This window comes from Entelurus aequoreus, linkage group LG28 (assembly GCF_033978785.1).
Source record: "Entelurus aequoreus isolate RoL-2023_Sb linkage group LG28, RoL_Eaeq_v1.1, whole genome shotgun sequence".
Taxonomy (NCBI): Eukaryota; Metazoa; Chordata; class Actinopteri; order Syngnathiformes; family Syngnathidae; genus Entelurus; species Entelurus aequoreus.
The window spans coordinates 19,807,831-19,833,326 of record NC_084758.1 but is presented as its reverse complement, the minus strand read 5'-3'; the positions used below and the strand labels follow the sequence as shown (position 1 = coordinate 19,833,326).

The 25,496-nt window shown below is 40.9% G+C and overlaps 1 protein-coding gene across 1 annotated transcript in view; it reads right to left on the bottom strand.

The window, feature by feature from the left end:
• Positions 1–25,496, bottom strand: part of LOC133645254 (BEN domain-containing protein 4) — a 39,537-nt gene that overhangs the window by 7,459 nt on the left and 6,582 nt on the right. Inside the window, exons 2-4 of the mRNA XM_062040153.1 lie at positions 9,685–10,245; positions 757–848; positions 651–677 (exon numbers count right to left, since the gene is read on the bottom strand). Coding sequence (XP_061896137.1) covers positions 651–677; positions 757–848; positions 9,685–10,245 — 680 coding nt within the window. The remainder of the gene's footprint in view (positions 1–650; positions 678–756; positions 849–9,684; positions 10,246–25,496) is intronic.

Sequence of the window (25,496 nt, the reverse complement as noted above, 5' to 3'; positions counted from 1 at the left end):
ACACCTCTGCCCTAATCAGAGCAAAGTATTTTTGGTTGAAAAAAAGAGATAAAGAAGTAAAATACAGCACTATGTCATCAGTTTCTGATTGATTAAATTGTATAACAGTGCAAAATATTGCTCATTTGTTGTGGTCTTTCTTAAACTATTTGGAAAAAAAGATATAAAAATAACTAAAAACTTGTTGAAAAATAAACAAGTGATTCAATTATAAATAAAGATTTCTACACATAGAAGTAATCATCAACTTAAAGTGCCCTCTTTGGGGATTGTAATAGAGATCCATCTGGATTCATGAACTTAATTCGAAACATTTTTTCACAAAAAAATAAATCTTTAACATCAATATTTATGGAACATGTCCACAAAAAATCTAGTTGTCAACACTGAATATTGCATTGTTGCATTGTAATGAATGGAATAGCCTACTTGATTTGATGTTCAGTTCATGAACTTACATTCATATTTTGTTGAAGTATTATTCAATAAATATATATATATATAAAGGATTTTTGAATTGTTGCTATTTTTAGAATATTTAAAAAAAATCTCACGTACCCCTTGGCATACCTTCAAGTACCCCCAGGGGTACGCGTACCCCCATTTGAGAACCACTGATCTAAGGATTACATTGGAGTAGAACCACCAACCTCAAACACTGTCTGCTGTTCTTCTTCCTGCAAAGTCAGATTGAGGGATTTATTTTCAAAAGGACAACATGTGCACTATGTTTTCAGGCTTTCCCACTGTTCCTACCTCTGTGAGCGCCTCCTCCGGTATTGGCGGCACGAGCTGGTTGTGAAAGTCCAGAACATTCTTGAAGTAGTCGAGGACGTCTTGACACGGAACTGTGTCCAAATGGAAGTCGGTGAGAGAAGAAACAATAACGTACAGCATAGGCGCCGATCTACATTTCTGCCAGTGGGTGCTCGGTGTACCAGTGCCAGTACCAAAAGTATTTAGGTACTTTTCAGTACTTTTCTAAATAAAGGGGACCACAAAAAATGTCATTATTGGCTTTATTTTAACAATACAATTTTAGGGTACATTAAACATATGTTTCTTATTGCAATTTAGTCCTTAAATAAAATAGTGAACATACAAAACAACTTGTCTTTTAGTAGTAAGTAAACAAACAAAGACTCCTAATTAGTTTGCTGACATATGCAGTAACATATTGTGTCATTTATCTACCTATTATTTAGTCAAACAATTTAAGGACAAGCGGTAGAAAATGAATTATTAATCTACTTGTTCTTTTACTGTTAATATTTGCTTACTTTCTCTTTTAACATGTTCTATCTACACTTCTGTTAAAATGTAATAATCACTTATTCTTCTGTTGTTTGGTACTTTACATTAGTTTTGGATGATACCACAAATTTGGGTATCAATCCGATACCAAGTAGTTACAGGATCGTACATTGGTCATATTCAAAGTCCTCATGTGTCCAGGGACATATTTCCTGAATTTATAAACATAGTATAAAAAAAATAAAAACGAAAGATTTTGTGATGTTAAAAAGTATCGATGTAATCATAGTAGTATCGACTAGATCTATCTGTCCTGGGCATGACGTTAAAGTGCATCCGGCAGTGGAGGCTCCTCTATGGGGTCTTGGAGCACTAGGAGGGTAACCCCTTTACTACTGTTACCCCAGGTGGCCCTTGGCAAAGGCCTAGTACCTGACTGCCCCCTAGCCAGGGATACGGTGAAGACCTCACCGGCGGAGCAGGCGGAAGACGGTAGATTTAAGAACTACCACAACGGCTGCGATGGCGGAAGAAGGCTGCAGCAGTCGTCTTGGACTCCATGCCACTGGACCCTGACCCGGATCTGTCAAGGATCGTGTGGTGAGTGTCTGTGCACCAGTCTCCCCACGTTAAACTAAGTCACGCACAGGCATCCTCCATAAAGGGATACACCCCTACTAGGAGGATCGTCATACTTGTTCGAGTGACCGCCGATCAGGGCCGGCCCGTGGCATAGGCCGTATAGGCAAATGCTAAGGGCGCCGTCCATCAGGGGGCGCCACGCCAGTGCCACAAATGTTGGAGAAAAAAAAAATAGAAAAAAAAGTTGGTACTATTATTTCTAAATACAAAAAATAATCCCACGTTAATTAAAATGCAAAGTAAAGCCTATTTAATAGAAATATTATTTGTTACAACATTACGTCCCCCCCCCCTCCCTTCCCGTATCATGACAAAAAATCAACACAGGATGTCAAAACGGCCAAAACTGTCAGGTGCCCAGGGAAGAAAAAAGAGAAAAGAAGAGGAGAAACGAGAAAAAGACAGAGGTAGCAGGTAGGTAACGTTAGCCTACATGCAATTATTTGTCTGTTACAGAATGTGATAGTAACCTGGCTTTTTAGCATTAAGCTAATGTTACATGATTCGGCAATTGCTAATCAATAAATAGCTAGTTCTGTTTTAACGTCGGGTTAATATTGTGGAGGGGGCTAAATTGTTATGGAAAATAATAATGCCGATGTGGGGGGGCGCCACCTAAAATCTTGCCGAGGGCGCCAGATTGGTTAGGGCCAGGCCTGCCGCCGATGATCGACTAGATACGCTATTGTCCGTGGTATCATTACAGTGGATGTTAGGTGTAGATCCGCCAATGGCGTTTGTTTATATTGTAGCGTCCCGGAAGAGTTGGTGCTGCAGGGAATTCTGGGAATTAGTTCTGTAGTGTTTATGTTGTGTTGCGGTGCAAATATTCTTCCAAAATGTGTTTGTCATTGTGTGGTTTCACTAAATGGCACATGTTTATGACAGTGTTGGCATTCTTCATACGGCCACCCTTAGTGTGACAAGTCGCACTGTTTTAGTATGTCGAAAGTCAAGATTATTGGGTCATTAGACCATAATCGGGCACAATTAAGTCTTGGTTAGACTTTGTTATTTATAGACTTATCGGCGATCACTCGAACGAGTATTACGATCCTCCTGGTAGGGGTGTATCCCTTTATGGAGGATGCCTGTGCGTGACTTGGTTTAAAGTGGGGAGACTGGTTCACAGACAGTCACCACACGATCCTTGACAGAATCGGGTCAGGGTCCAGTGGCATGGAGTCCAAGACGACTGGGGACCCTTTTCTGCTGCAGCCTTCTCCTGCCTTCGCAGCCGTTGTGGTAGTTCTTAAATCTACCGTCTTCCGCCTGCTCCACCGTTGAGGTCTTCACCGTATCCCTGGCTAGGGGGCAGTCAGGTACTAGGCCTTTGCCAAGGGCCACCTGGGGTAACAGTAGTAAAGGGGTTAACCTCCTAGTGCCCCAAGACCCCATAGAGGAGCCTCCACTGCCGGATGCACTTTAACGTCATGCCCAGGACACTGTTTATAGACTATATGGATTATGACATATACTATGTAAAACGGACCAAACTCGCCACAAAATTAACAACAACAAGGTTGATTATTCAAAAATTATTTTAAAGATTGAAAGTTGCCATCAATCCCTCGCGGGTACTCGGGCCCATGGGTGCTTGACAAATTCCCAAAATTCCCAGATTTCCCAGAATTCCAGGACATTTTCCCATTCAAAATGAATTGGCCATTTTTTCAAATTTCCACCATTTCCAAATTTTTCAACCGATTCAAACCATTCCACCTTCAACACATTCCACCATTCTGGAAATTTAAACTTCCCCTTTTCCAAGTTAAAATAAATCCATAATTTTCCAGAATTCCTGCTTTTCCAAAGCCCTATTTCCACCATTTTTTCTCTGCGACTACTCCTTCCACATTTTTCAACGCATTTCAACCGTTCCAACTTCAAACTGTTCAGCCTATTCGGGAATCGCGGGCTTTTTTTTTTGACAAATTCCAAAAATTCCCCGATTTCCGGGACATTTTTCCCATTCAAAATGAATTGGCCATTTTCAAACATGCACCATTTCCACATTTTTCAACCTATTCAAACCATTCCACCTTCAACACATCCCACCATCCTGGAATTTTAAACTGCCTTTTTTTGCAAGTTCAAAAAAATTGTTTAGCCTATTCGGGAATCGCAAGCTTTTTTTTTTTTGACAAATTCCAAAAATTTCCCAGATTTCCAGCACATTTTTCCCATTCAAAATGAATTGGCCATTTTTTCAAATTTCCACCATTTCCAAATTTTTCAACCGATTCAAACCATTCCACCTTCAACACATTCCACTATTCTGGAAATTTAAACTTCCCCTTTTCCAAGTAAAAAAAAAATTCCAGGATTTTCCACAATTCCTGGTTTTCCAAAGCCCTATTTCCACCCTTTTTTCTGGCGACTACTCCTTCCACATTTTTCAACGCAATTCAACCGTTCCAACTTCAAACTGTTCAGCCTATTCGGGAATCGCAGGCTTTTTTTTTTTTTTGACAAATTCCAAAAATTCTCAGATTTCCCAGAATTCCGGGACATTTTTCCCATTCAAAATGAATTGGCCATTTTTTCAAACTTGCACCATTTCCACATTTTTCAACCATTCCACCTTCAACACATTCCACTATTCTGGAAATTTAAACTTCCCCTTTTCCAAGTAAAAAAAAAAATCCAGGATTTTCCAGAATTCCTGCTTTTCCAAAGCCCTATTTCCACCCTTTTTTCTCTGCGACTACTCCTTCCACATTTTTCAACGCATTTCAACCGTTCCAACTTCAAACTGTTCAGCCTATTCGGGAATCGCTGGGTTTTTTTTTTTGACAAATTCCAAAAATTCCCAGATTTCCAGGACATTTTTCCCATTCAAATTGAATTGGCCATTTTTTCAAATTTCCACCATTTCCAAATTTTTCAACAGATTCAAACCATTCCACCTTCAACACATTCCACCATTCTGGAAATTTAAACTTCCCCTTTTCCAAGTAAAAAAAAAAATCCAGGATTTTCCAGAATTCCTGCTTTTCCAAAGCCCTATTTCCACCCTTTTTTCTGGCGACTACTCATTCCACATTTTTCAACACATTTCAACCGTTACAGTTTCAATCTGTTCAGCCTATTCGGGAATCGTGGGCTTTTTTTTTGACAAATTCCAAAAATTCCCAGATTTCCGGGACATTTTTCCCATTCAAAATGAATTGGCCATTTTCAAACATGCACCATTTCCACATATTTCAACCTATTCAAACCATTCCAACTTCAACACATTCCACCATCCTGGAATTTTAAACTGCCTTTTTTCCAAATTCAAAAAAATTCCAGGATTTTCCAGAATTCCTGCTTTTCCAAAGCCCTATTTCCACCCTTTTTTCTCTGCGACTACTCCTTCCACATATTTCAACGTATTTCAACCGTTCCAACTTCAAATTGTTCAGCCTATTCGGGAATCGCTGGGTTTGTTTTTTTTGACAAATTCCAAAAATTCCCAGATTTCCAGGACATTTTTCCCATTCAAAATGAATTGGCCATTTTTTCAAATTTCCACCATTTCCAAATTTTTCAACCGATTCAAACCATTCCACCTTCAACACATTCCACCATTCTGGAAATTTAAACTTCCCCTTTTCCAAGTAAAAAAAAAATCCAGGATTTTCCAGAATTCCTGCTTTTCCAAAGCCCTATTTCCACCCTTTTTTCTGGCGACTACTCATTCCACATTTTTCAACACATTTCAACCGTTCCAACTTCAATCTGTTCAGCCTATTCGGGAATCGTGGGCTTTTTTTTTGACAAATTCCAAAAATTCCCAGATTTCCGGGACATTTTTCCCATTCAAAATGAATTGGCCATTTTCAAACATGCACCATTTCCACATATTTCAACCTATTCAAACCATTCCAACTTCAACACATTCCACCATCCTGGAATTTTAAACTGCTTTTTTTCCAAATTCAAAAAAATTCCAGGATTTTCCAGAATTCCTGCTTTTCCAAAGCCCTATTCCCACCCTTTTTTCTCTGCGACTACTCCTTCCACATCTTTCAACGCATTTCAAGCGTTCCAACTTCAAATTGTTCAGCCTATTCTGGAATCTTAGGCTTTTTTTTTTTTTTTTTTGACAAATTCCAAAAATTTCCCAGATTTCCACGACATTTTTCCCATTCAAAATGAATTGGCCATTTTTTCAAATTTCCACCATTTCCAAATTTTTCAGCCGATTCAAACCATTCCACCTTCAACACATTCCACCATTCTGGAAATTTAAACTTCCCCTTTTCCAAGTAAAAAAAATATTCCAGGATTTTCCAGAATTCCTGCTTTTCCAAAGCCCTATTTCCACCCTTTTTTCTCTGCGACTACTCCTTCCACATTTTTCAACGCATTTCAACCGTTCCAACTTCAAACTGTTCAGCCTATTCGGGAATCGCTGGGTTGTTTTTTTTTGACAAATTCCAAAAATTCCCAGATTTCCAGGACATTTTTCCCATTCAAAATGAATTGGCCATTTTTTCAAATTTCCACCATTTCCAAATTTTTCAACCGATTCAAACCATTCCACCTTCAACACATTCCACCATTCTGGAAATTTAAACTTCCCCTTTTCCAAGTAAAAAAAAAATCCAGGATTTTCCAGAATTCCTGCTTTTCCAAAGCCCTATTTCCACCCTTTTTTCTGGCGACTACTCATTCCACATTTTTCAACACATTTCAACCGTTCCAACTTCAATCTGTTCAGCCTATTCGGGAATCGTGGGCTTTTTTTTTGACAAATTCCAAAAATTCCCAGATTTCCGGGACATTTTTCCCATTCAAAATGAATTGGCCATTTTCAAACATGCACCATTTCCACATATTTCAACCTATTCAAACCATTCCAACTTCAACACATTCCACCATCCTGGAATTTTAAACTGCTTTTTTTCCAAATTCAAAACAATTCCAGGATTTTCCAGAATTCCTGCTTTTCCAAAGCCCTATTCCCACCCTTTTTTCTCTGCGACTACTCCTTCCACATCTTTCAACGCATTTCAACCGTTCCAACTTCAAATTGTTCAGCCTATTCTGGAATCTTAGGCTTTTTTTTTTTTTTTTTTGACAAATTCCAAAAATTTCCCAGATTTCCAGGACATTTTTCCCATTCAAAATGAATTGCCCATTTTTTCAAATTTCCACCATTTCCAAATTTTTCAGCCGATTCAAACCATTCCACCTTCAACACATTCCACCATTCTAGAAATTTAAACTTCCCCTTTTCCAAGTAAAAAAAATATTCCAGGATTTTCCAGAATTCCTGCTTTTCCAAAGCCCTATTTCCACCCTTTTTTCTGGCAACTACTCCTTCCACATTTTTCAACGCATTTCAACCGTGACAACTTCAAACTGTTCAGCCTATTCGGGAATCGCAGGCTTTTTTTTTTGACAAATTCCAAAAATTCCCAGATTTCCAGGACATTTTTCCCATTCAAAATGAATTGGCCATTTTTTCAAATTTCCACCATTTCCACATTTTTCAACCGATTCAAACCATTCCACCTTCAACACATTCCACCATTCTGGAAATTTAAACTTCCCCTTTTCCAAGTAAAAAAAAAATTCTAGGATTTTCCAGAATTCCTGCTTTTCCAAAGCCCTATTTCCACCCTTTTTTCTGGCAACTACTCCTTCCACATTTTTCAACACATTTCAACCGTTACAACTTCAAACTGTTCAGCCTATTCGGGAATCGTGGGCTTTTTTTTTGACAAATTCCAAAAATTCCCAGATTTCCGGGACATTTTTCTCATTCAAAATAAATTGGCCATTTTCAAACATGCACCATTTCCACATTTTTCAACCTATTCAAACCATTCCACCTTCAACACATTCCACCATCCTGGAATTTTAAACTGCCTTTTTTCCAAGTTCAAAAAAATTCCAGGATTTTCCCGAATTCCTGCTTTTCCAAAGCCCTATTTCCACCATTTTTTCTCTGCGACTACTCCTTCCACATCTTTCAACGCATTTCAACCGTTCCAACTTCAAATTGTTCAGCCCATTCGGGAATCACAGGCTTTTTTTTTTTGACAAATTCCAAAAATTTCCCAGATTTCCAGGACATTTTTCCCATTCAAAATGAATTGGCCATTTTTCAAATTTCCACCATTTCCTAATTTTTCAACCTATTTAAACCATTCCACCTTCAACACATTCCACCATTCTGGAAATTTAAACTTCCCCTTTTCCAAGTAAAAAAAAAATCCAGGATTTTCCAGAATTCCTGCTTTTCCAAAGCCCTATTTCCACCCTTTTTTCTCTGCGACTACTCCTTCCACATTTTTCAACACATTTCAACCGTTACAACTTCAAACTGTTCAGCCTATTCTGGAATCTTAGGCTTTTTTTTTTTTTTTTTGACAAATTCCAAAAATTTCCCAGATTTCCAGGACATTTTTCCCATTCAAAATGAATTGGCCATTTTTTCAAATTTCCACCATTTCCAAATTTTTCAGCCGATTCAAACCATTCCACCTTCAACACATTCCACCATTCTGGAAATTTAAACTTCCCCTTTTCCAAGTAAAAAAAAAATCCAGGATTTTCCAGAATTCCTGCTTTTCCAAAGCCCTATTCCCACCCTTTTTTCTCTGCGACTACTCCTTCCACATCTTTCAACGCATTTCAACCGTTCCAACTTCAAATTGTTCAGCCTATTCGGGAATCTCAGGCTTTTTTTTTTTTTTTGACAAATTCCAAAAATTTCCCAGATTTCCAGGACATTTTTCCCATTCAAAATGAATTGGCCATTTTTTCAAATTTCCACCATTTCCAAATTTTTCAACCGATTCAAACCATTCCACCTTCAACACATTCCACCATTCTCGAAATTTAAACTTCCCCTTTTCCAAGTAAAAAAAAAATCCAGGATTTTCCATAATTCCTGCTTTTACAAAGCCCTATTTCCACCCTTTTTTCTGGCGACTACTCCTTCCACATCTTTCAACGCATTTCAACCGTTCCAACTTCAAACTGTTCAGCCTATTCGGGAATCGTGGGCTTTTTTTTTGACAAATTCCAAAAATTCCCAGATTTCCGGGACATTTTTCCCATTCAAAATGAATTGGCCATTTTCAAACATGCACCATTTCCACATTTTTCAACCTATTCAAACCATTCCACCTTCAACACATTCCACCATCCTGGAAATTTAAACTGCCTTTTTTCCAAGTTCAAAAAAATTCCAGGATTTTCCAGAATTCCTGCTTTTCCAAAGCCCTATTCCCACCCTTTTTTCTCTGCGACTACTCCTTCCACATTTTTCAACGCATTTCAACCGTTACAACTTCAAAATGTTCAGCCTATTCGGGAATCGTGGGCTTTTTTTTTGACAAATTCCAAAAATTCCCAGATTTCCGGGACATTTTTCCCATTCAAAATGAATTGGCCATTTTCAAACATGCACCATTTCCACATTTTTCAACCTATTCAAACCATTCCACCTTTAACACATTCCACCATTCTGAAAATTTAAACTTCCCCCTTTCCAAGTAAAAAAAAAATCCAGGATTTTCCATAATTCCTGCTTTTCCAAAGCCCTATTCCCACCCTTTTTTCTCTGCAACTACTCCTTCCACATCTTTCAACGCATTTCAACCGTTCCAACTTCAAACTGTTCAGCCTATTCGGGAATCTCAGGCTTTTTTTTTTTTGTCAAATTCCAAAATTTCCCAGATTTCCGGGACATTTTTCCTACTCAAAATGAATTGGCCATTTTTCAAACGGGATCGGCGCCTATGACGTGCAATGAGTGACACGAGGCCATTCATCGGACGGACGCACCTGGGACATTCTCCAGCTTGTTGCGAAGCTCCTCGTTCTCCTGCTGCAGCGACAGCACCTCCTGCTCCAGCTCCAAACAACGTGGGCAGCAGCTCTCCTCCTCCTCCTCGTCCTCCTCGGGCAGCGTGGACGAAGGGTGTCCGTACGAGTCGGAGGGCGTCGGCGAGCCGCCCCACCCGCCCAGGGCGCGTCTGGAGGGAGAGACGGGCTCCGCCGAGTGGCACTGCTGGTCCTCGTCCTGGACCACAACCAGACGGGCTTGCTGTTGCTGCCCCGAGAGCAGATAGTTGTGCAGCGAGTCTGTGAAGATGCTGAGGACGGCGGAGGTCTGTTGGCTTTGCTGGGCCTCGTCTTCTGGCTCGGTGGAGGGAGAGGAGGAGGAGGAGGAGGAGGAGCGCTCCTCAGGCTTGGACTTGCAACGGCGGCCCACGGACACGTCCTCCAGCTTGATGTTGGCCAAAGACGCGGAAGACGGCGAGGGTTGCAGCAGCCGCCCGTTGTTGAGGAGGCTGAGGACTCGACTGCATTCCTTGGCGAAGGCGTCCAAGATGAGACGGTTCTCTGCAAGACAGAAACAACAACAGCTGAGTTCGCCAGCAGGTGTGTTGACTGAAATGCCTCCATTGGGGTTGTATACCCAGTACTTTTTTTGCACTGGTCCCTAATTGGGTCGGTAGAGGACTGGTAAAGGGGAACTGCATTATTTTGGGGAATTTTTGTTTCATCTGGCCACAGAACTTTCCTCCAGAAGGTCTTATCTTTGTCCATGTGATGTCAGATGAAACAAAAATTGAGCTGTTTGGCCACAATACCCAGCAATATGTTTGGAGGAGAAAAGGTGAGGCCTTTAATCCCAGGAACACCACACCTACCGTCAAGCATGGTGGTGGTAGTATTATGCTCTGGGCCTGTTTTGCTGCCAATGGAACTGGTTATTTACAGAGAGTAAATGGGACAATGAAAAAGGAGGATTACCTCCAAATTCTTCAGAACAACCTAAAATCATCAGCCCGGAGGTTGGGTCTTGGGTGCAGTTGGGTGTTCCAACAGGACAATGACCCCAAACACACCTCAAAAGTGGTAAAGGAATGGCTAAATCAGGCTAGAATGGAGGTTTTAGAAAAAGTCCTGACTTAAACGTGTGGACAATGCTGAAGAAACAAGTCCACGTCAGAAAACCAACAAATTTAGCTGGACTGCACCAATTTTGTCAAGAGGAGTGGTCAAAAACTCAAGCAGAAGCTTGTGGATGGCTACCAAAAGCGCCTTATTGCAGTGAAACTTGCCAAGGGACATGTAAGCAAATATTAACATTGCTGTATGTATACTTTTGACCCAGCAGATTTGCTCACATTTTCATAATAAATTCATAAAAGAACTAAACTTCAAGAGGGTTTTTTGTGACCAACAAGTATGTGCTCCAATCACTCTATCACAAAAAAAAAAAAGAGTTGTAGAAATAATTGGAAACTCAAGACAGCCATGACATTATGTTCTTTACAAGTGTATGTCAACTTTTGACCACGACTGTATATACACACTGCAAGTATATATATATATATAATGTAGTAACAGACACCTTCATAACAATATGTACGAAATGTACCCTATTTTGGTCATTTTAATTAGAGATGTCCGATGATGGCTTTTTTGCCGATATCCGATATTCCGATATTGTCCAACTCTTTATTACCAATTCCGATATCAACCGATACCAATATACACAGTCGTGGAATTAACACATTATTATGGCTAATTTTGTTGTGATGCCCCGCTGGATGCATTAAACAATGTAACAAGGTTTTCCAAAATAAATCAACTCAAGTTATGGAAAAAAATGCCAACATGGCACTGCCATATTTATTATTGAAGTCACAAAGTGCATTATTTTTTTTAACATGCCTCAAAACAGCAGCTTGGAATTTGGGACATGCTCTCCCTGAGAGAGCATGAGGAGGTTGAGGTGGGGGGGTAGCGGGGGGTGTATATTGTAGCGTCCCGGAAGAGTTAGTGCTGCAAGGGGTTCTGGGTATTTGTTCTGTTGTGTTTACGTTGTGTTACGGTGCGGATGTTCTCTCGAAATGTGTTTGTCATTCTTGTTTGGTGTGGGTTCACAGTGTGGCGCATATTTGTAACAGTGTTAAGGTTGTTTATACGGCCACCCTCAGTGTGACCTGTATGGCTGTTGACCAAGTATGCCTTGCATTCACTTGTGTGTGTGAAAAGCCGTAGATATTATGTGACTGGGCCGGCATGCAAAGGCCGTGCCTTAAAGGCACGCCTCCAATATTGTTGTCTGGGTGGAAATCGGGAGAAATTCGGGAGAATGGTTGCTCCGGGAGATATTCGGGAGAGGCACTGAAATTCGGGAGTTTCCCGGGAAAATCGGGAGGGTTGGCAAGTATGACTGGGAGACGCAACTGCTCTGTACTTCTCCCTACGTCCGTGTACCGCTCCGTACAGCGGCGTTTTAAAAAGTCATAAATTTAACTTTTTGAAACAGATACAGATAATTTCCGTTATTACATTTTAAAGGCCTACTGAAAGCCACTACTACCGACCACGCAGTCTGATAGTTTATATATCAATGATGAAATCTTAACATTGCAACACATGCCAATACGGCCGGGTTAACTTATAAAGTGCAATTTTAAATTTCCCGCGAAACTTCCGGTTGAAAACGTCTATGTATGATGACGTATGCGCGTGACGTCAATCGTTGAAACGGAAGTATTCAGACACATTGTATCCAATACAAAAAGCTCTGTTTTCATCGCAAAATTCCACAGTATTCTGGACATCTGTGTTGGTGAATCTTTTGCAATTTGTTTAATGAACAATGGAGACTGCAAAGAAGAAAGCTGTAGGTGGGATCGGTGTATTAGCGGCTGGCTGCAGCAACACAACCAGGAGGACTTTGACTTGGATAGCAGACGCGCTATCCGACGCTAGCCGCCGACCGCATCGAAGATCGGGTGAAGTCCTTCGTCGCTCCGTCGATCGCTGGAACGCAGGTGAGCACGGGTGTTGATGAGCAGATGAGGGCTGGCTGGCGTAGGTGGATAGCTAATGTTTTAGCATAGCTCTGTGAGGTCCCGTAGCTAAGTTAGCTTCAATGGCGTCGTTAGCAACAGCATTGTTAAGCTTCGCCAGGCTGGAAAGCATTAACCGTGTAGTTACATGTCCATGGTTTAATAGTATTGTTGATTTTCTGTCTATCCTTCCAGTCAGGGGTTTATTTCTTTTGTTTCTATCTGCGGTTAAGCCCGATGCTATCACGTTAGCTCCGTAGCTAAAGTGCTTCGCCGATGTATTGTCGTGGAGATAATAGTCACTGTGAATGTCCATTTCACGGTCTCGACTCTCATTTTCAAGAGGATATAGTATCCGAGGTGGTTTAAAATACAAATCTGTGATCCACAATAGAAAAAGGAGAAAGTGTGGAATCCAATGAGCCAGCTTGTACCTAAGTTACGGTCAGAGCGAAAAAAGATACGTCCTGCACTGCATTCTAGTCCTTCACTCTCGTGTTCCTTATCCACGAATCTTTCATCCTGGCTCAAATTAATGGGGTAATCGTCGCTTTCTCGGTCCGAATCGCTTTAGCTGCATTGTAAACAATGGGGAAATGTGAGGAGCCTTTCAACCTGTGACGTCACGCTACTTCCGGTACAGGCAAGGCTTTTTTTTATCAGCGACCAAAAGTTGCGAACTTTATCGTCGATGTTCTCTACTAAATCCTTTCAGCAAAAATATGGCAATATCGCGAAATGATCAAGTATGACACATAGAATGGATCTGCTATCCCCGTTTAAATTTTAAAAAATCATTTCAGTAGGCCTTTAAAGCATTTATCGGCCGATATTATCGGACATCTCTAATTTTAATCATTGCCGGAACTAGGTCCTTGACACACCTATTTCTGTTTCCATAGCAACATGCTTCCAACTTCTGAGAAAATGTGTGTTCCTACTTCCGGAAACAAACGTGAGTGTGTTCTAACCATGGCAGACTTGCTAACAAACAACGAAGACGACTATTTTTTTGGACAAACGAGGATTCACAACCTTATATTTGTCACGACCTGAATAGGACTCTGGACACAGATGCAGGACTTCAGAAACAGATATGTATTCCGACAAGGGAAGGGGTCCGAAACGGGAGAAATAAAACAGATCTAACCTGACTACTAAACTCACAAAAATATCAACAACTCAAAACGCGGTGAAAAACGTGCCAAGAACATAAACTACCGTATTTTTCGGAGTATAAGTCGCTCCGGAGTATAAGTCGCACCGGCTGAAAATGCATAATAAAGAAGGAAAACAACATATATAAGTCGCACTGGGGTATAAGTCGCATTTTTTGGGGAAATGTATTTGATAAAAGCCAACACCAAGAATAGACATTTGAAAGGCAATTTAAAATAAATAAAGAATAGTGAACAACAGGCTGAATAAGTGTACGTTATATGAGGCATAAATAACCAACTGAGAACGTGCCTGGTATGTTAACGTAACATATTATGGTAAGAGTCATTCAAATAACTATAACATATAGAACATGCTATACGTTTACCAAACAATCTGCCACTCCTAATCGCTAAATCCCATGAAATCTTATACGTCTAGTCTCTTACGTGAATGAGCTACATAATATTATTTGATATTTTACGCTAATGTGTTAATCATTTCACACATAAGTCGCTCCTAAGTCGCCAAACTATGAAAAAAAACTGCGACTTATAGTCCGAAAAATACGGTACCGAATACAACAAAAGGCGCTCCGACGGAGGCGATGCTAGGAAGCTAATCTTACCTGACAAAACTCTACAAACCAAGAATCTCCCGTGGATCAAAAAGGTAGACAAAAAAGTGGCAATGGCCGTAGACAAGAAGATACAAGACTACTCTGGCACAGGACAGAAGGAGGACGAGACATTTATACACATGGGGGAGGGTGACACAGGTGGGCACAATCAGGCAATCAGGAAAGACATCAGACCAGTGACACAGGAGGAAGGGCAAGTCATCTGAATCGAGAGGGAGAGTTAGTATTTCAAAATAAAACAGGAAGTGACAGGACAACCTGAAACGAGACGAAACCCAGACAAGACTTCACCCAGGTGTGACTGTCATGATTGGGTTTGGTAGTTTTTCTGTTTTAGTCTGTTCCCTAGGTGCACTCTTTCCTTGTTCTCTGTTGGTTTCCATGGGCACCGATTCTCCTCACCTGTCTTTTTTGGATTGATTGAGACTTTTATTAGTAGATGGCACAGTACAGTACATATTCCGTACAATTGACCACTAAATGGTAACACCCGAATAAGTTTTTCAACCTGTTTAAGTCGGGGTCCACTTCAATCAATTCATGGTAGTTTTGCAATTAGTGTTCCCACCAGGTGTTTTGGTTAATCACTCCCCTTTATAGTTTCCGGTCACCCCAGCAGTAGTTGCTGGGTCAATGTTTGCGATAGGCAACATTTACGTTCTCCTGGTTTTCTCCTCGCTCTAGAGCATGGGTGTCAAACTCTGGCCCGCGGGCCAAATTTGGTAATTTCATTTGGCCCCTGAGGCAATATCAAATTAACATTAGAGCTGGCCCGCCGGTGCCAGAGTTAATACTCATACTTGCCATCCCTCCCGATTTTCTCAGGAGACTCCCAAATTTCAGTGCCCCTCCTGAAAATCAACCATTCTCCCGAATTTCTCCCAATTTCCACCCGGACAACATTATTAGGGGCGTGCCTTAAAGGCACTGCCTTCAACGTCCTCTACAACCTGTCGTCACGTCCGCTTTCCCTCCATACAAACAGTCACATAATATCTGCGGCTTTTACACACCCACAAGTGAATGCAAGCCATACTTGGTCAACAGCCATACAGGTCACACTGAGGGTGTCCGTACAAACAACTTTAACGCTGTTACAAATATGTGCCATACTGTGAACCCACACCAAACAAGAATGACAAACACATTTCGGGAGAACATCCGCACCGTAACACAACATAAACACAACAAAACAAATACCCAGAATCCCTTGCATCCCTAACTGTTCTGGGCTACAATATACACCCCCGCTACCACCAAACCCCACCCCCCCACACCTGACCTAGTTTCCTGTCACCCAGCAGTAGTTGCTGGGTCAATGTTTGCGATAGGCAACATTTACGTTCTCCTGGTTTTCTCCTCGCTCTAGAGATTCTTCTATACACTAGCATTCCTCGTTTTTCACCGTTGGTGACATTTTGGTTTGTTTTAGCTCCACGCTTGTTAGCGTCCTTAGTTTTGTATTTTTGTCCTGCGTTTAATTTATTAAAGAAAGCTTAATCTTACCTGTACGCCGCTCCTGCTTGTTTCCCGCGTTGGAGGGGAACACGATAGCGATGGGTTGATGAGGCGTCATGAAGCGTTTCGACACATTGCAATACTGACATCTGCTGGACATTAAAAATCCCTACAGGCAACCTATGGACCGACTCAACTGACACTGATTTTATGACCTAGTATATACAATAATGTAAACCAAGTCATTGTATTTCATTTAGGATTATTTCATATCTTCATTCAAATAAAAATATTTTTGCATCTTTTTTAGATACGGTCAATAAATAATGTGAACATGTATCATAACATGGAAATCTAAGAGAACGTGTTGTGAATGAGGATGCTTGTGGACTGGGATTTTTTATTAAAAAAAAACAGTTTTTCCAACGTATTAAATTTTAGACAGTTTCTCTTCTTAGTTATTATTTCTCCGGCTGTTGGGCGTTGGGCTTGGCCCCTTAGTTCCAGTGAAAGGAACTTTGAATGCTCCAGGATACCAAAACATTTTGGACAATTCCATGCTCCCAACCTTGTTTGAACAGTTTGGAGCGGGCCCCTTCCTCTTCCAACATGACTGTGCACCGGTGCACAAAGCAAGATCCATAAAGACATGGAGGACAGAGTCCGGTGTGGATGAACTTGACTGGCCTGCACAGAGTCCTGACCTGAACCCGATAGAACACCTTTGGGATGAATTAGAACGGAGACTGAGAGCCTGGCCTTCTCCACCAACATCACTGTGTGACCTCACCAATGCGCTTTTGGAAGAATGGTGGAAAATTCCTATAAAAACACTCCACAACCTTGTGGACAGCCTTCCCAAAAAAGTTGAAGCTGTAATAGCTGCAAAAGGTGGACCCACATCATATTGAGTTAGGAATGGGATGGCACTTTAAGTTCATATGTGAGTCAAGGCAGGTGGCCAAATACTTTTGGCAATATAGTGTAGGCTTGGCACGGTAGCACATCAGCTAAAAAAGACAAATATCGGCGGCGATCAAGAGATTGGGTCATCGGTACTTGATTGTGCAAACGTGCCTAATAAAGCGAACACGAGCCAATATTATTAATCCAGCCTTTTAGTCCAAGCACGTCGCCGATAATGGCTCATATGTGTCTATCAGTCTGGCACAGATGTGACACATTTATTAATATGTGCTCGCTGTCTGAGTGGAGATGCGGAAGATATCTTCTTCCCGCTCCCCCGTCCTCTCGTCTGTCGACGGCAAGCTGAGTAGCTTCATAAAATGTCATCAAAACAACTGGCTCGGGAGGGGAGAATTTATGAGGGCCATTTGTTTTAATTGCAACACTTTAGGAAGGGCGTTTTTTTTTAAATAATCCCTTCTGCCGTCGTTTATTTCTTGTCATCAAAGACATTTTAATAGTGAGTTGTATATTTTGTATTTGTACATTCTTTAAGATCATTTCTTTTTTGGTATATGTGAAAAAAAAACCCAGTAAAATCCTACAATTTGAATTGGAAAACATGACTAAAATGTTCAGTCATACACGTACTTGACGTCATTATTTAACTGGCTGGAATATAAAGACAATATAACATACATCCATAAACGTGGATGCATATGCAAAAGTGCAATATATTTATCTGTACAGTAATATATTTATTTACACTACCGTTCAAAAGTTTGGGGTCACATTGAAATGTCCTTATTTTTGAAGGAAAAGCACTGTACTTTTCAATGAAGATAACTTTAAACTAGTCTTAACTTTAAAGAAATACACTCTATACATTGCTAATGTGGTAAATGACTATTCTAGCTGCAAATGTCTGGTTTTTGGTGCATTATCTACATAGGTGTATAGAGGCCCATTTCCAGCAACTATCACTCCAGTGTTCTAATGGTACAATGTGGTTGCTCATTGGCTCAGAAGGCTAATTGATGATTAGAAAACCCTTGTGCAATCATGTTCACACATCTGAAAACAGTTTAGCTTGTTACAGAAGCTACAAGACTGACCTTCCTTTGAGCAGATTGAGTTTCTGGAGCATCACATTTGTGGGGTCAATTAAACGCTCAAAATGGCCAGAAAAAGAGAACTTTCATCTGAAACTCGACAGTCTATTCTTGTTCTTAGAAATGAAGGCTATTCCACAAAATTGTTTGGGTGACCCCAAACTTTTGAACGGTAGTGTATATCTGCACCTTATTGCTTTTTTTACCTGCACTACCATGAGCTATTGCAACAAAATTTCGTTCTTATCTGCACTGTAAAGTTCAAATTTGAATGACAATAAAAAGGAAGTCTAAGTCTAACTCAGTGAGCATCAAATGATTAACTTTGGGAATCTGGTTTTTTTTTTTGGTTGGCTTTTGCCGGCGACACAAGAAGTTGTATTGAAAATAGAAAAACTTTAAAAAAAAACTACTAATAAAAAAATTTGCATAAGAGCATGCTTTTGCTTTTTAATGGCATTTAAATGGAATATTTTTCACACCATGAGGCGCATTAAAGGGGTCCTATTATGATTTTTATTTTATTTTTTACATTTAAAACACTTCCTACATAACATGTATAGGTGGTTCTTTTGTCAACATTTTGTGGGCGGGTCTTATTTAGGTGCCTCCACTTCGACCGCGTCTTCTCCCCGTCATCTTTTGTTGTCGTTTTTAGCGCTTCCATGTGGCGTTCACAGACAGATGAAGTTTGCTACTTTGTATTAGAAATGGCAACAGCGGAGGATGAGCCCCGCAACAAGAGGATGGAAAAAAAGAAGGAGCTTACTGACTATGGCGACGACTACAATGGCGGGCCAAGTGCGACTATCTCCAATATTGTCCACACCTGTCTCCATCTAAACCAGGGGTCTCAAACTCAATTTACCTGGGGGCCACTGGATGCAGAAACTGGGTGAGGCTGGGCCGCAAGAAAAGATTTCTTAAAAAAAATCTAACATGCACTTTTTAACGAATTCACCTTCTTTGAATGGCTTTCCCGCCCTAGCAACCATCTCACTCACCATGTAGCTAGCTTTGACTGCTGCATCGCTCTTTTCGGTTGCTTTCTTGAAGAAATCTTGTTGCCTCAGTGGATTGCTTTTAAAATTTGCAACCCGGTTCACTCTCTCATCTCCCTGGTATTTTGCATACTCCTCAGCATGTCTAGTTGTATAATGACGTTTCAAATTGTATTCATTGTGCACCGCAACTTTCTCTGTGCAAATAAGACACGTCGGGGTGCCCCTGTGCTCAACAAAGAAATACGGGTTGGGGGGAGGCGGGGTTGGGGATAGCGGGGGTGTTTTTGTAACCCGGAAGAGTTAGGGCTGCAAAGGATTCTGGGTATTTGTTCTGTTGTGTTACGATGCGGATGTTCTCCCGAAATGTGTTTGTCATTCTTGTTTGGTGTGGGTTCACAGTGTGGCGCATATTTGTAACAGTGTTAAAGTTGTTTATACGTCCACCCTCAGTGTGACCTGTATGGTTGTTGATCAAGTATACATTGCATTCACTTGTGTGTGCCTGCAGAAGCCGCACATATTATGTGACTGGGCCAGCACGTCGTTGGACTGGATGAAAAGCGGACGTGACAAATTTTCGGGAGGGGCACTGAAATTTGGGAGTCTCCCGCGAGGGTTGGCAAGTATGAAAATTAGCGGTGAATGCAGTGTTACCAGGGCACCGCCACTGTATATAATCGGCGGGCCAGCTCTAGTGTTAATTTGATATTGCCAGATTTGGCCCGCGGGCCAGAGTTTGACACACATGCTTTAAAATGTAATATCGGAAATTATCGGTATCGGTTTCATAATTATCGGTATCGGTTTCTAAAAGTAAAATGTATGACGTTTTAAAACGCCGCTGTGTACACGGACGTAGGGAGAGGTACAGAGCACCAATAAACCTTAAAAGGCATTTCCTTTGCGTGCGTGCCGTCCGAGTCACATAATTTACTTGGTCCATACATGGTCAACAGCCATACAGGTCACACTGAGAGTGACCGTATGAACAACTTTAACACTGTTACAAATATGCGCCACACTGTGAACCCACACCAAACAAGAATGACAAACACATTTCGGGAGAACATCCGCACCGTAACACAACATAAACACAACAGAACAAATACCCAGAATCCCTTGCAGTACTAACTCTTCCGAGACGCTACAATATAACTCCCCCCCTCCCCCCCGCTACCCCCTACCCCCACCCACCCCAACCCCGCCCACCTCAACGTCCTCATAGTCTCTCTCAGGGAGAGCATGTCCCAAATTCCAAGCTGCTGTTTGGATAGATTGTACTTTATTGATTCCTTCAGGAGAGTTCCCGCAGGAAAATTAAAATTCCAGCAGCTGTGTACAGAATTGAGATCGAATTTAAAAAGTAAAAAGTAAATAATGGAGGTATAAATGGAAACAGAATAGAAAAATATTAGAATAAGAATAAAAATAAAAAGCAACAATGACAAAATAAAAATACAACAGTAAAATAAAATATAACAAGAGAAACTAGGCAGTAGTGACCATGTTATGAAAAAGTATTGCACTGTTATTGTTTTGAGGCATGTCAAAAAAAATAATGCACTTTGTGACTTCGATAATAAATATGGCAGTGCCATGTTGGCATTTTTTTCCATAACTTGAGTTGATTTATTTTGGAAAACCTTGTTACATTGTTTAATGCATCCAGCGGGGCATCACAACAAAATTAGGCATAATAATGTGTTCATTCCACGACTGTATATATCGGTATCGGTTGATATCGGTATCGGTAATTAAGAGTTGGACAACATCAGAATATCGGATATCGGTAAAAAAGCCATTATCGGACATCTGTAGTATTTACGCATGGAAAATTGGACCAAAAAAGCTAACATTAGTGTATCTACGTATGAAATATTGCACAAAATATGAATACATAACTTTTAGAATGGAAATAGTAACCCACAGAAATCTATTAGAACTAATGTCAAGTATTTCTAGTTTTCTTATATATCCATGCTCTAGTCCTTCAATGTGATGTATAACCTACAACCCATCAGATACTAAAGCCAAAACAAAGCCTACTATGAGCAAAAATGAGCAAAAAAACTAAAGTCTATGGAGAGCTTTTTTTGCAAAGGGAAAAGGCCAGGGGGCTCCCACTAATTGAATACATGAGTTTTTTCAGGTATTCATTTTCATGCTCTTATTTGCTATATCTTTCTGCCACACGTGGAAGGCCAGTCCGTGAAAATAATGCCTACATTAAACCGGTCCCTGGTGCAAAAAAGGTTGGGGACCCCTGCTCTAAGGGACAATGTTGGCACTTAGTTCATAGTTCTCGACCTGACAATACGCAGTTGTGATTTTCTAACGAGTTTCAGCACATTTTTAAACGCCCACTTTTAGCTCCAAAATGTGGGCGGGCCTGCATCAGCCTGCTGATTGATTTATTTTGGAAAACCTTGTTACATTGTTTAATACATCCAGCGAGGCATCACAACAAGATACAGAAGACCGTTTTGGTCGCATCTTTGTCCCGAATCATGTTATTTTTACGTAGAATTTCAAGAAATGATCAAAATACCCACGAAGGGAGAAATACTTGAGCCTGTAGTACCTTGAATGTTCAAAGGCGTACTGAAATGAGATTTTCTTATTTAAACGGGGATAGCAGATCCATTCTGTGTCATACTTGATCATTTCGCGATATTGCCATATTTTTGCTGAAAGGATTTAGTAGAGAACATCGACGATAAAGTTCGCAACTTTTGGTCGCTGATAAAAAAGCCTTGCCTGTACCGGAAGTAGCGTGACGTCACAGGTTGTGGAGCTCCTCACATCTGCACATTGTTTACAATCATAGCCACCAGCAGCGAGAGCGATTCCGACCGAAAAAGCGACGATTTCCCCATTAATTTGAGCGAGGATGAAAGATTCGTGGATGAGGAAAGTGAGAGTGAAGGACTAGAGCGCAGTGGAAGTGATTCAGATAGGGAAGATGCTGTGAGAGGCGGGTGGGACCTGATATTCAGCTGGGAATGACTAAAACAGTAAATAAACACAACTATTGTTGTGGCTATATAATCTATTAGCCACAACACAACCAGGCTTATATTTAATATGCCACAAATTAATCCTGCATAACAAACACCTCCCCCCTCCCGTCCATATAACACACCAATACAAATCAAACACCCGCACAACACACTCAATCCCACAGCCCAAAGTACCGTTCACCTCCGTAAAGTTCATACAGCACAAATATTTCCCCAAAGTTAAGTACGTGACATGCACATAGCGGCACGCACGTACGGGCAAGCGATCAAATGTTTGGAAGCCAAAGCTGCGTACTCACGGTAGCGCGTCTGCTATCCAACTCAAAGTCCTCCTAGTTGTGTTGCTGCAGCCAGCCGCTAATACACCGCTTCCCACCTACAGCTTTCTTCTTTGCCGTCTTCATTGTTCATTAAACAAATTGCAAAAGATTCACCAACACAGATGTCCAGAATACTGTGGGATTTTGCGATGAAAACAGACGACTTAATAGCTGGCCACAATGCTGTCCCAATATGTCTGCTACAATCCGTGACGTCACGCGCAAACGTCCTCATACCGAGACGTTTTCAGCAGAATATTTCGCGGGAAATTTAAAATTGCACTTTACTAATCCAACCCGGCCGTATTGGCATGTGTTGCAATGTTACGATTTCATCATTGATATATAAACTATCAGACTGCGTGCTCGGTAGTAGTGGGTTTCAGTAGGCCTTTAAACCGGTCCCTGGTGCAAAAAAGGTTGGGGACCCCTGCTCTAAGGGACAATGTTGGCACTTAGTTCATAGTTCTCGACCTGACAATACACAGTTGTGATTTTGTAACGAGTTTCAGCACATTTTTAAACACCCACTTTTAGCTCCAAAATGTGGGCGGGCCTGCATCAGCCTGCTGATTGATTTATTTTGGAAAACCTTGTTACATTGTTTAATACATCCAGCGGGGCATCACAACAAAATACAGAAGACCGTTTTGGTCGCATCTTTGTCCCGAATCATATTATTATTACGTAGAATTTAAAGAAATTATCAAAATACCCACGAAGGGAGAAATACTTGAGCCAGAACCTAAAAAAAAATATTTTGTACATTGTATGTTTAAAGGGACAAGCGGTAGTAAATGGATGGATGGATATGTTTTTGTTGCTTTGCACCGTGCACACTATGGAGCTCAATAGTATTTAAACCGTAAACATGAACGTGGAAGTCTGCTTTGTGCTCACAGCAGGGGACACAAGCAGAGGAAAAGAAGGCAAGCCACGAGTATCCCATTTTGTGTCCTCTTCTACTGATGTAGAAGAGGACCACTCATCTGTGCATCAGTTGGGGACGTCTCTGCGCTGCTGACCTGTCTCCACTCAAGATGATCTCCTGCTGGCCCCACTATGGACTGGACTCTCAGACTATTATGTTAGATCCACTATGGACTGGACTCTCAGACTATTATGTTAGATCCACTATGGACTGGACTCTCAGACTATTATGTTAGATCCACTATGGACTGGACTCTCAGACTATTATGTTAGATCCACTATGGACTGGACTCTCACACTATTATGTTAGATCCACTATGGACTGGACTCTCAGACTATTATGTTAGATCCACTATGGACTGGACTCTCAGACTATTAACTAGATCCACTATGGACTGGACTCTCACACTATTATGTTAGATCCACTATGGACTGGACTCTCAGACTATTATGTTAGATCCACTATGGACTGGACTCTCACACTATTATGTTAGATCCACTGTGGACTGGACTCTCAGACTATTATGTCAGATCCACTATGGACTGGACTCTCAGACTATTAACTAGATCCACTATGGACTGGACTCTCAGACTATTATGTTAGATCCACTATGGACTGGACTCTCACACTATTAACTAGATCCACTATGGACTGGACTCTCAGACTATTATGTTAGATCCACTATGGACTGGACTCTCACACTATTATGTTAGATCCACTATGGACTGGACTCTCACACTATTATGTTAGATCCACTATGGACTGGACTCTCACACTATTATGTTAGATCCACTATGGACTGGACTCTCACACTATTATGTTAGATCCACTATGGACTGGACTCTCAGACTATTATGTTAGATCCACTATGGACTGGACTCTCAGATTATTAACTAGATCCACTATGGACTGGACTCTCACACTATTATGTTAGATCCACTATGGACTGGACTCTCAGACTATTAACTAGATCCACTATGGACTGGACTCTCACACTATTATGTTAGATCCACTATGGACTGGACTCTCACACTATTATGTTAGATCCACTATGGACTGGACTCTCAGACTATTATGTTAAATCCACTATAGACTGGACTCTCAGACTATTAACTAGATCCACTATGGACTGGACTCTCACACTATTATGTTAGATCCACTATGGACTGGATTCTCACACTATTATGTTAGATCCACTATGGACTGGACTCTCAGACTATTAACTAGATCCATTATGGACTGGACTCTCACACTATTATGTTAGATCCACTATGGACTGGACTCTCACACTATTATGTTAGATCCACTATGGACTGGACTCTCAGACTATTAACTAGATCCACTATGGACTGGACTCTCAGACTATTATGTTAGATCCACTATGGACTGGACTCTCACACTATTATGTTAGATCCACTATGGACTGGACTCTCAGACTATTATGTTAGATCCACTATGGACTGGACTCTCAGACTATTATGTTAGATCCACTATGGACTGAACTCTCACACTATTATGTTAGATCCACTATGGACGGGACTCTCACACTATTATGTTAGATCCACTATGGACTGGACTCTCAGACTATTAACTAGATCCACTATGGACTGGACTCTCAGACTATTATGTTAGATCCACTATGGACTGAACTCTCACACTATTATGTTAGATCCACTATGGACTGGACTCTCAGACTATTATGTTAGATCCACTATGGACTGGACTCTCAGACTATTATGTTAGATCCGCTATGGACTGGACTCTCAGACTATTAACTAGATCCACTATGGACTGGACTCTCACACTATTATGTTAGATCCGCTATGGACTGGACTCTCAGACTATTATGTTAGATCCACTATGGACTGGACTCTCAGACTATTATGTTAGATCCACTATGGACTGGACTCTCACACTATTATGTTAGATCCACTATGGACTGGACTCTCACACTATTATGTTAGATCCACTATGGACTGGACTCTTACACTATTATGTTAGATCCACTATGGACTGGACTCTCAGACTATTATGTTAGATCCACTATGGACTGAACTCTCACACTATTATGTTAGATCCACTATGGACTGGACTCTCACACTATTATGTTAGATCCACTATGGACTGGACTCTCAGACTATTATGTTAGATCCACTATGGACTGGACTCTCACACTATTATGTTAGATCCACTATGGACTGGACTCTCACACTATTATGTTAGATCCACTA